The sequence below is a fragment of the Myotis davidii genome, unplaced genomic scaffold, assembly GCF_000327345.1.
Source record: "Myotis davidii unplaced genomic scaffold, ASM32734v1 scaffold6, whole genome shotgun sequence".
In the NCBI taxonomy this organism is placed as follows: domain Eukaryota; kingdom Metazoa; phylum Chordata; class Mammalia; order Chiroptera; family Vespertilionidae; genus Myotis; species Myotis davidii.
The window spans coordinates 9512062-9524337 of record NW_006383011.1 but is presented as its reverse complement, the minus strand read 5'-3'; the positions used below and the strand labels follow the sequence as shown (position 1 = coordinate 9524337).

Sequence of the window (12276 nt, the reverse complement as noted above, 5' to 3'; positions counted from 1 at the left end):
CAAGGTAAGATGGAGGGCATATCCCTTACCCTGGGGCAAGGTGGAGGGCGTAGCCCTTACCCTGGGGCAAGGTGGAGGGCGTAGTCCTCGCCCTTTCACTGAATTTATTCATTCAATGAATATTTGTTGAGCCTATGCTCTACAGTAGACATTGGTCTATAGTGTAAGAACACTGATAAACATTATGACCAAAAATAGAGTAACAAAAAGGTTCGAGAATGAATTTGGGACTTCTTGTTTATTCAGGAAGCCCTCTGAGGAAGGCAGTCGGGCCAAGCTTTTCCCCAGGGCAAGACAGAGAGATCCAGGAACCTGGAAGCAAGTACAAAGGCCTTATGGCTGTTGCATGTTGAAGAAGTGAGTGGGATAGCAAGGAAACCAGTGTGACAGAAGTGGGGCAGAAAAGGGGGAAAATGGTGAAAAATAAGGTTGGAATTGGGACGGGATATTTTGAAGGGCCTTGGATTTTACTTTGAATGAGATGCAAATCTCTTGGAGAGTTTTGAAGTTATGTTTCAAAGCAACTCTCCCATCTTCTCTTCAGAATTTCTTTTCTGCTATAGCCCCTGAGATCTGGTGACTGAGAAAAAAAGGAGCAGATTAAACCCCTAGGACTCGTCTCTATGCCTTACTAGATCCTCAAGTACAAGTACTGCAGTGGGTCAGAGGGATTCACTCTCACCTCCTGCAGTAGGCCCATCTAACATTTGTAGAGATGGACATTTGCAAGGTCAGGACAAGTATACAAATGGAAGACCGTATACCAGAAGTCTAAATATTTGTAAGTTTTAAATCAAGCTAACTGTTGAAATATATTTTCTCCCACCTTTTGTATACTTTGACAAATATATTTTCATAATGACCTGGAAGCCAGAGTCAAATCTAGAATTCTTGATTTCCTTAAGTTCCAGAGTCTCCCTCTGGGCCCGTATAGTCTGCCTTCCTTCTCTTCTCACATCTCAGCTCTGTCCTGCAGTTTGACAGTCCTTAGTTGCACACAAAGGATACACCAGCCTTTTGCCCAAGCTCTGTCTACACTTCCTGAATATAGTCAATCCCCTCCTTGGCCACTCTTCAGGAAGATGGAACTTGGGAAAAGGACTGTGTAGACCTTGGAAGCAGGCTTGGCCTTTGGGGTGGAGACATACATCCCTTGGTTCCTTGGACTTCATCACTCCAGGGGGAGAAGCATGGATAGAGAGCCAGAACAGGTCCTTCTAAAACACAGGGCCCAGTGGTTACTTGGCTCTGAGGGCAATATTGCACTGAAACAATGTGTTTTTCCCAGCAAAGGTTCTTTTCTTCAGTCATCAAAGTTCCACTCCAAGGACAGATATATTTATATAATTTATATATAATCTTATATAATAAAAGCCTGATATGCTAAGTGTCTGGTTGTCCGTTCAACAAATCAAAGCGTAATACAGGGTGCCTCAAACTTTTTAAACAGAGGGCCAGTTTACTGTCCCTCAGACCGTTGGAGGGCCGGACTATAGTTTAAAAAAAAACTATGAACAAATTCCTATGCATACTGCACATATCTTATTTTGAGGTAAAAAAACAAAATGGGAACAAATACAATATTTGTATTTGCATGTGGCCCACGGGCCGTAGTTTGAGGACCCCTGGCGTAATATGTTAGACAGACCTTCCGAGCCACCGCTGTATCCTATATAATGAAAGCCTAATATGCTAAGGGTCCGGTTGTCCATTCAGCCAATCAAAGCATAATATGTTAGTGATATGCTAAGGCCGCTCAACCACTCGCTATGACATGCACTGACCACCAGGGGACAGACAGTCAACCAGTCAACCAGTCGCTATGATGTGCACTGACCAACAGGGGCAGTCGACCGGTCGACCAGTTGCTATGATGTGCACTGACCACCAGGAGGCAGACACTCTGGTAGCTTAGCTTGCTGTTGGGGTCCGGCCTATCTTGACTGAGCAAAAAGGGCCAGACACGCCCTGGATTCCTCCCTGGCTGGCCAACCTCCTGTGGCCCTCTCTAGGCCCGATTGTGCACCGGTGGGGGTCCTCATCCTGGCCTGCACCCTCTTGCAATCCTGGATCTCTTGGGGGATATTGGAGAGCCAGTTTCGGGCCCAGCCTGATCCCGCAGGCCAGGCCGAGGGACCCCACTGGTGCACAAATCCGTGCATGGGGTCTCTAGTGTTTATATATTTACTAGTACATCTACCACTTTTTAAAAAACACGAATAATGGAATATCATATGCACTGTTGCACAAATTAACCCTAGTGTATTTAAACCATCTGTTTATGTATATGTCACTTCAATAGTTTGTATTTCAAACAGAAATGATTGTACATAAGTTATTTCATGTGTGCCAATATATTTGTAGATTAAATTCCTAGAGCAGGTTTTTTAAACCTTGGCACCACTGATATTTTGGGCTGGATAATTCTTTGTTGTGAGAGGCCATCCTGTGCATTACAGGATGTTTAACAGCATCCCTGGCTTCTACTCACCAGATGCCAGTAGTACTGTACCCCGTCCTCCAGTTGTGAATACCAAAATGATCTCGCATCATTACCAAATGTCCCTTGAGGACACATTACACTTTTAAAAAAATTCTTGAGGATTTAAAAAATATATATTATTAATCTCTACAGGATAAACTGGATTCTCAGTCTCATTGACTCATGTCCTTGAAATGTGAAGCTTTTTTTTTTATAAAATAACATTTATGAAAGTTTTTTGCTATATATTCACTCATTTTTTTCCTGAAGTTGGTCAATCTAAAAAAAAATAGCCAACCTCCAGACAACATTGCATCCTGCTTACTCATGAACTTTCTGGACCATTGCCCACAACCAATCCATAAAGCAACAAGTATTTCTTCCTTAGGGACTCTTCACCTATCCAAGATCTTCACCCATTTCGCCTTTTCCCACCCGGTCTTATCTATAGCCAGTGTAAATTCATTCAAAACAACTTACATCTTCCCCAAACTCTTTATATAAGACTTGTCTACTCCATTGAGCCCTGCTGCTGGAGGTTTAGACTGCACACCCTAGGCCAGTGATGGCGAACCTTTAGAGCTCGGCGTGTCAGCATTTTGAAAAACCCTAACTTAACTCTGGTGCCGTGTCACATAGAAATTTTTTGATATTTGCAACCATAGTAAAACAAAGACTTATATTTTTGATATTTATTTTATATATTTAAATGCCATTTAACACAGAAAAATCAACCAAAAAAATGAGTTCACGTGTCACCTCTGACACGCATGTCATAGGTTCGCCGTCACTGCCCTAGGACCTGGTCCTTTCTCTGGCTAACATGGCTCAATAAACACTTTCAGGATTACTTTCGGTTTGAAAAGCTTTAACAACCAGAAGCCTTATCAATAACAATCAGTTGATTAATGTATTTTGTATGTTATATTTTATTTACTAGCTACACTAATAAAAGAAAAACATGCAAATTGGTGTCACCTCCGCTATGCCCACCAACCAATCAGAGCGACTATGCAAATTAACCCAACAGATATGGCAGTTAATTTGCATACGCAGGCCGAAGCGAAGACTGAAGGCTCCAGTCGGAGTGAAGACTGAAGAGGCTTGGCTTCTCCGCTGCGGCCAGACCAAAGGCCTGGGTCCTGGGAGCCGGAGGTAAACCGGTGCCAGCAGCCAGGGGAAGGAAGGCCTATTGCGCGAATCTTCGTGCAATGGGCTTCTAGTATTCTTATAATAAAGTAAGCTAAAGAAAATATTCTGAAAATACATTGACAGTATTTATTGAAAAATGCCTGTATTAAGTGGTCCTGTGCAGTTTAAAACTTGTAACCAATTCTAGACTTAACCACTGAGTGGTCTTTGTGAAAAAATTTGATATTAATGTCTGTCATTTTTTTATTTCTTGTAGGATAAACTTCTTTAGGATGGCATGCAAAGCTCTTCAGGATTTGGCCCCTACTAAACCCTGATTCTACTGTCAAGAGCAAGGCTATAGAGCAGGGGTCCTCAAACTACAGCCCGCGGGCCACATGCAAATACAAATATTGTATTTGTCCCCGTTTTGTTTTTTTACTTCAAAATAAGATATGTGCAGTGTGCAGAGGAATTTGTTCATAGTTTTTTTTAAAACTATAGTCCGGCCCTCCAACGGTCTGAGGGACAGTGAACTGGCCCCCTGTTTAAAAAGTTTGAGGACCCCTGCTATAGTGTTGGCCTTCTCTGGGGTGATTTTCTTATTCAATCATAGCCCTCTTCCACTCCTTTCCAAATGTTTTTAGAAGTCTTTTCTCTGAGAGAATGTAGTTTCCAGATATCCCTCCATATCCAGCCTCGGTAAAGGCAGAGGAAGGTGGTTAGAGATGCAACTCTTTGGTATTCAGGCTTTCACTTAATCCCCACTTTCAACCCTCTACTGTGACAGTGTCCCCAATCAAAGGTCTCTCTTATTTCAGAAAATAAATCTTAGACTCCTGAGGTGGTAGTGGCAGTTTTACAAGGGGGTGAACGAGTGTATGTCTTGTCTGTGTGGGCATTTAGCTCCCCTCCATATAGACTTTCATCATGCCCTCAAATTCTCAGCCCTGATCCTTTCTGATTTTTTTGTGGATATGATTTTTTCTCTTTTCTTCTCTGTTCATTTAGGTTCTAACTGCTAAGTTCACCACTGCCCTTCCATCTGTTGTTACTAATAATTATATCAACAGCCTTTGTATCTGACTGTGTGAAGCATTAACTGAAAATCATGATTTCTCCATCCTCATACCAAGAACATCGATGCATACACAATCAAAATATGACCTCTATTTGATGAGTAAATGCTTTTTCTATATTTCCTAAATTTGAAAAACGTACTGCCTCATTCTAGTTAGATTCCCATCCTATTTAATAATAGACAAACATGGTAATTGACCATACCTTCACTATGCCTACCATTGGCTAATTAGCACAATATGCAAATTAACCGCCAACAAAGATGACGGCTAATTTTGCAAACTGCAGGCAGGGCGGGCCAGTGCGAGCCGCCATCTGGGCCCCCGTGTGCCTCCTAAGCCCCATCCCCAGCTGGGACCCCCATGTGCAGCCCTGGGTCGCAGGGCTTGGCGGAGCGAAAGAGCCGCCTAAGCCCTTTGGGACCCATGTGTGTGGCCCTGGGTGGGTGGGGCTTGGCGGTGTGATAGGCCGAGGAAGCCCTATTCTTGCAGGAATCTTCCTGCAATGGGCTTCTAGTTTATAATATTACTCCACTATGTTTATTGTTTTGCAGCCAATTAGAAGGGCAGAATATCATTAAAAACAGCTCAAAGTAACTCCCTCAACTCCTTACTATATTTGGTAACTGAAGTAAGGAAATAGGTATGAGCTTTGACTTTGGCAAGTTCTAGTTTGTAAAATAGTTGTAGGCAAGTCAAGTTGGGCAGAGAGGTGAACCACAAGATGACCAAGAGTAAATATGTAGGAAGAAATCCATGATAGTAGCAAATGTAATCTATTACTTATAAGTTTTTCAGATATTTCAGAATTACAGGAAAGGTTAGTAATCTTTTCTGAGATATGTGAATGAATGGTTTGCCTGCAACCCAAGCATGTGCCCTTGACCAGAATCAAACCTGGATCCTTCAGTCTGCAGGTTGATGCTCTATCCACTGAGCCAAACTGGCCAGGGTGCTAGGTAATGCTTGAAGTAAAAAATGGCACATGTAAATGAGCATTTTAATATAAATCATTAGAATATATTTATAGTATATATATAAATGTATACATTAGAAGGTAATATTGAAATTTTGCTCTACAGATTATTACTCTAGAATTAATTCTCTTTAAAAAAAATATATCATGGGGAAGAATTAGAAGATGACTGTGAAACAGATTCTTCCATTACAATACTGCTTCTGTCATGTAGAGTTTTGACAACAGTCGTGGCTGGTGACTGCAGCACTTTGCGAGAAAGCCTCATTCTTCCATCAGCTGGATCACGTCCAAAATATTTGACCTGTGTTAAAGAAACAAATTTACTTTTAAAGTTATTCCTTGTTTACTGAAACCATAGCTCAGGCTAAGTGAGGGTATATGCTAATAAATATAATTTGGTTAAGCAGTGATTATAACAAAGGAAAAGAGACGGGGTATTATTTGCCTAATTATAATTTGTTAGATTAATTTGTGCCTTCTTATTCTCTCCAGGGCAGGTCCCTACACCAGAAATCAAGTGAAAGTCATGATAAATGATTTTACAAGGGCTTCTGAGCCTAATTGTGCTACAAACTATACAGGATTACACTTAGGTCGCTCAGACTACTGCTCAGAGGACTATCACACTGGAGATTATTTGGCTTGATCTTAGACAATGAAAGTCAGGGGGACTGTGGCAGTATTTAAAATCCCTTATGATGTTAAAAGAAAAGTCTTATACAGAGATATTATGTCTTAGTTCTCATCTCTCCCTAGAGGCTACTTGAACAATGGGCTTGTAGACTGGGAATAAATTAGAAGCCACAGTTACTCAGATCATGGGTATTAGGTATAACTGAAACAAAAGGTGGTGTGGCCTAAGAAACTCAAACTGGCAATAAGTTCTTTCATCAACTCCAAAAGGACTATTAAAAAAGGCCAATTTTGTTATCAATTCTGGAACTGAACAATACGGCTTTTATCAAACTCAAAAACTTTTATCCTCAAGCAGTGTATTAGAGTCCCAACTCTTTAAATATGACATTCAAGATCCTTAACAGAGTTATCATGGTTCTATTGTCCTGTCACTAAATCACTGACTCTGCATAGCCATCACTAACTTGTTCGTGTAATTTTAAAAGCTCTAAATGGAACTATTATTCTAACTAAACTGTAAACTATAGACTCCTTGAGGGAACGAACAGTCTTAAATCCTTAATGAGTCTATTTAAGCAACCCTAAGGTTAAAAAAGAAGCACAGCAGATAAATAATACAAATCACAAACATTGCCCTGGTTAGAGAGTCCTTCCTGAAACACCATGGTTGTGGGTTCAATCTCCAGTTGGGACATACAAGAAGCACCAGTGCATGCATAAATAAGTGGAACAACAAATGTTGATTTGATTCTTTTAGGTTACTTTTTGAAACAATAATTGAAACTTTAAGTACAATTTACAATTCTAGGCTAAAGGGTAGAATACAAGTACCTGAATTTCTTGGCCAACTTCTAATCCTAAGGCAGTGGGATGCTGAATCTGAAAGAGAACATGTTAAACTATTAGTTGTCATTTATAATTACTTAATATCTATGGTAATACCCATTTTTCCCCAAGTGGAAAATAGCTTTATTGGTTTTTCTGATTATAAAATCATAATTATAAAGATTTAAAATAATACATAAGTATTCAGATGATAGTAAAAAGCATCTAAAACCCTTCTACTTGTAGATAAATTATTGCTAACACTCCAATGAGTATCTCTTCAAATGTTTCCCTATTTAGTGTTTGTATTGCATTTGTTAAAATGGACGTTTCTGAGCTTGTTGTTTCATTCAACGTGTTGAAGACATCTTTTCATATCAATAAATGAAACATTACAGTTGAGTACTGAAATTATGTAATTTGTATAACGAATCCCCTATATATGGTCACTTTATTTTAAAATTCCAGGGTTGCAAATCCTAATTGATAAATATAGGTGAAAGTGATATGGGTTTCAGTGTATTTTCCAAAATAAAAAGTTGACAAAAAATTAACTGCAGTGTTGAAATGATTATGTATTCATCTACTCTAATTGTCCTCTTAGAACAAAGACCTATGTAGAACTCTTAGGTCCAAAGGTACTCATATATATTTACCAAATACTTTCCAAAAAGTTGGCTCCAATTTATATTCCTATCAGCACTTTATGAGAATGTCTATTTCTTTTCCACATTCTTATCTATACTGGGAATTTTCAACTATCCTAAAGTTGAAAAATGATAACTTTGAATATCTTGGTTGGCATTGAAAAATGATTGGTCTGTCATATTCTTTGCTCATTTTCCTATTGATATTCATCTTTCTTACTGACCTATACAAGATCTTTATATATGAATCTTTGTCATATGTTACAAGCATTTTTTCTTTAAGTTGTTGAATGTCTTTCAATCTTACTGTAATTTTGCAATATAATGAGATACAGTATTATTAATTTATTTACATTTTGGCTTTGATACCGTGCTGAGAAATATTTACCCAGGCAGAAGATTAAAATATTCTAGTCCTCTCTCAACAGCCTTCCATGCCCCAATTTTTTTTTATTTTTATTTTTTACATTTAGCTCTCGATCCAGATGGGATTTTGGTATTAAGAGTAGAGATCCTTCTTTATGATAACAAGCTGTAACAATACGATTTACTAAATAATCTCTGATTCTTCCCTGACTGAAAATACAATGTAAACATTGTATTATGTAGTTCTCTGTCCATAACTGGGTTTATTTCTGTTTTATGCATCATCTATTTCAGGGTCAGTAATAACTGTTTTGTTCTCTATAGCTTTATGCTTTAATATATGGTAAAAATAGATACTCCTATTATTCTGCCCTCCGTCCCATTGTTTTCTTGAGTATTTTCATATTCTGCCTATGAACTATATAACAAAGATTAAGTAAACTTAAAAACATCCTAAGAATTATCTTGCCTTGATTGATTGGTCAAGAAAACTGGGAAAACAGGGTTATTGCTATTTTAAGTAATTGCTTTGTGTTAACTCTAGATGTTATTTCACCCCAAAACTTTCAAGAACCGTTTCTATTCCGTCATGGAAGGAGAAACAAATATCTGTGATAAATAATGTAAAACCTTTTGTCAGCAGCATCTCTATCAGCTTTGGTTTTCTATATTAGGCCAGAGTGTACAGTTCTCACCAGCCCAGTAAATTTCACTATGATTATTTTAAGGCAGTTTGAAAAATCAAATGTCTTTTTTTTTTTTTTTACCTTTCGTTGATCAAGTTGTGAGTTATGAAGTAGTACTGCAGTCATATTTGGATATAGTTTAACCATTACTCCACTGTCTCTACAAAAAAGGAAATAGGCCTGGTTAAAACATTAAGTATCTATGTATCCATCGATAATCAAACTGTGATTATGTTTTCCTAAGAGAAAATAAAAAAACAAAAATCCCTCCAGTACATGTTTTTTCTTTCTTTTTCTCTCCAGTTTTATTGAGATATAACTGACACATAACATTGTATAAGTTTAAGGTTTCAGTACATGTTTTTATAACTATAAGAAGTATGATTGTCTAAAAGGGATACTTACTTTTTTCAATTAAAAATATACCCTATTTAAATATTTAAATACTATGTATCAAAGGACAGAGAAAAGATAACAGAAAATCATGCAGTGAAAAGCCTTTAAATAAATATATATATACACACACACACACATATATATTCTTTTTCTGTATTTCTCTTAATATTTTTCAAAAAATTTTGAATTGACATTAAATATTTTAAGAATTACCATCAACTTATTACACAGTGATTTAAGGAAGGAGGTTAGATAACTGGTATACTTATTTTATTTAAAAATTTCTTATTTTCTATAATCTAAAATCAGCCATTCCATTTTGTAGTTCTCACCTTTAATATTTCATTATCCAATTGCCTTTTATTATTCATTTCAAATTGCTTTGAACATTCATGCTACATCTGATAATTTATTTTTTTCATAGAAAAGGATTTTCTGATCCTTAAAATCAATCTTTTTTATCTAGTAAAAATAAAATGTACTACATAGGCAATAAATAGTACTTAAGACCAACAAAAAAATACCAAAGAAAGAAAAAGCAAAAGGAAAGAAAAATTAAATATTGCTAATAGTCTATTTTGGGTTTGTTAACTGTTTATTGGAAAAATTAAAAAGATGGGAAATTTGGTTAAACTATTCAGTTAGAAGAATCTATTATTATAATTTGTAATTACAGAACCATGTTACTGAAAATCTACAAACTGATGTAGAAAATAAATTTATACCTTAAAATAATTAATGATTATATGGTAACTGACATATAGTCTAAACATAACTTCTAAATAAATAAAGCAAACATATATGAAGCTTATAATATAAATCTTATTAAAAAAACCAATAAAACATATTACTTGATATTACCTGATTTCAGTTATTGTTGCAGTATATACTGCTCCAAATTCCAATTGCTGCTCTTGCTGTAAGTGCAAAATAAGCCATAAGATTCATTAAGAAACAGTAACAAAAAGTAGGAAAAAATAACTGTTATAAGATCCATACTTACATCATCTTTGCAGATTTCCATAATGTAGTCTCTTGCTTCATGCATAGCACTGGGTATTGGTGCAAATATAGAAAATGTTTCTTCATCTACCTGACTAATGGTTACACCTTTTAAAAAGATAATTTAACATATTAAAGTTAACTTGCTCATTCCAGTGGAGATTAGTCTGAAAAGATGTGAGTGAAGGAAAGTAACCTGGAAGTAGCTGGGCAGGGTTGTGCTATGTTTAATCAATGCTTTATTTACCAACAAATACACCCTGCATCTCTGGTATGTATCCAAATTGTGCTAGCCAATATCCCCTCTTTCTTGCAGCCCATAATCTGGTGGGATAAAGCATGCAAGTTCTAATTTTGGAGATTTTAGTTTTGCTCTCTTAATTATGAGTAAAGACGACAGTAGAATTCTTTCTTCAACTTTTCTTCTCTCTCCCTTTTATCCTTTAGAGTGGTGAACAGTGGATAAGGGAAGAAATCATGTCAGTTTCTCAATATTAACTGGCTAAGGTGACTCTCCTCACTCTCCTTCAATAATCTCAAAGCTGGTAAGTACTAGGTAACCCAAAGATTACTTTCAGAAAAAAACAAATTAAAGCTTACTATTTCTACATTTACTCTTTAAAAATAAGAGTAACGCTATGTGAAAAACAGCAGAAGTAATTGTAAGAGAAAATTAAAGCAGAACTCTAAAATGAAAAACTAAAACATTTTTCTAAATGCTTGATTTTAAATTGTTGCAAAAAACCTAGGAATTCTAGGTCATCCTTCTTGAAGACAGTTAAGGATGATCATTTGCTAATTTATTAATAGGCATACAGAAAACTTACAGTAAAGCCATATCTATGTTATATTCTTTTCTTTTGGTCTTCCTCTCATTTACCAAACATATATTTTTAAAGCAATGCAATAGAAATGAAGTGACAAACTTACATGGCCTAGCATTACATAAAAAACCCAAACTTCATATAACACTTACCTGTTTCAGCCTGAAGTTTTTTTAAATTATATCCACCTGGTCCAACAAACTTTGCTCGTTTTGATAATGGAACCTGAACAGTTTCTGAAATGTAGTATAGACAAAAATATAAATAAATACATATATGAATCCAAAACATGTCCTGGTTACTTAAGAATTTTTTGGCCTAGATACATGTACAATTATTTCAGTATGAAATAGAAAACAATTTGCTACTGATTAAAATTACTGAAAGTTCTAATATCAATATTCCCCCAAATTTAAAGCATTTAAATCATAGAAGTTTTAAAATAGATTTGTGTATGGAGTTACAAATATTGAAAAATCATAATATATTTTCATATATTAACATTTATCATGAAATCAGTAATAATTTTATTACCTATAACAGGTCCATTTTCTTTTCTAGATGCCCGAGGCTTTGAAATAACTTTGTTCATAATCTGTAGTATCTCCTTCTTTGCCACTAGGAGAGATTAAAAATATAATAAAAATAGTAATTACATAAACTAAATATGATAAGTTATAACAGCAGTTGTCTTAGTTTTTATGGCATAAAATTCAAATTTTTAGCTTAATAATAAAAGCTCTTCACATTTGTTACCTTAACAGTTCTACTTGTATTTCCTTCTCTATTATTATTATCTTAGAAAGTTACTTAATTTGAAAAATTTGAATTTTTAGTGGCCTCCCACTTTGGTGGTTAGTTATATGTCTAATAACTTAATACTTCTTGATCGAGGGTGTTACATGAAATTTCATTTTCTAAAGCAATGCTTTCTAATAAGCCTATCCTATCTAATAATAGACAAACATGGTAATTAACTGTACCTCTGACACGCTTCCCATTGGCTAATCAGGGTGATATGCAAATTAACTGCCAACCAAGATGGCGGCTGACAGCCAGGCAGCTGAAGAGAACAGGAGGCTTGCTTGCTCCAGTGAAGGAGGAAGCCAAGGTTCCCCACCTGCTGCTGCCAGCCTCTGAGCTGCAGTCTAAGAAAAAATGTTGCAATTATATACAAGCTCCAGATAGCTGCTTTCAGCCAGCTGGCCTCAGAGCTTAGCGCA

At 36.3% G+C, this 12276-nt stretch overlaps 1 protein-coding gene and 1 long non-coding RNA gene across 3 annotated transcripts in view; one reads left to right on the top strand and one right to left on the bottom strand.

The window, feature by feature from the left end:
- LOC102769191 overlaps positions 1–10774 on the top strand; it is a 13166-nt gene extending 2392 nt beyond the window's left edge. Inside the window, exon 2 of the long non-coding RNA XR_001512293.1 lies at positions 10677–10774. This is a non-coding gene — a long non-coding RNA (uncharacterized LOC102769191). The remainder of the gene's footprint in view (positions 1–10676) is intronic.
- The window catches only part of PNPT1 (polyribonucleotide nucleotidyltransferase 1), a 63493-nt gene continuing 56907 nt past the window's right edge, over positions 5691–12276 (bottom strand). For both annotated transcript variants that reach the window (XM_006778581.2, XM_006778582.2), the window contains exons 22-28: positions 11588–11671; positions 11206–11289; positions 10231–10337; positions 10089–10144; positions 8913–8991; positions 7139–7186; positions 5691–5972 (exon numbers count right to left, since the gene is read on the bottom strand). In XM_006778581.2, coding sequence (XP_006778644.1) covers positions 5814–5972; positions 7139–7186; positions 8913–8991; positions 10089–10144; positions 10231–10337; positions 11206–11289; positions 11588–11671 — 617 coding nt within the window. In that variant the 3' untranslated portion in view covers positions 5691–5813. The remainder of the gene's footprint in view (positions 5973–7138; positions 7187–8912; positions 8992–10088; positions 10145–10230; positions 10338–11205; positions 11290–11587; positions 11672–12276) is intronic.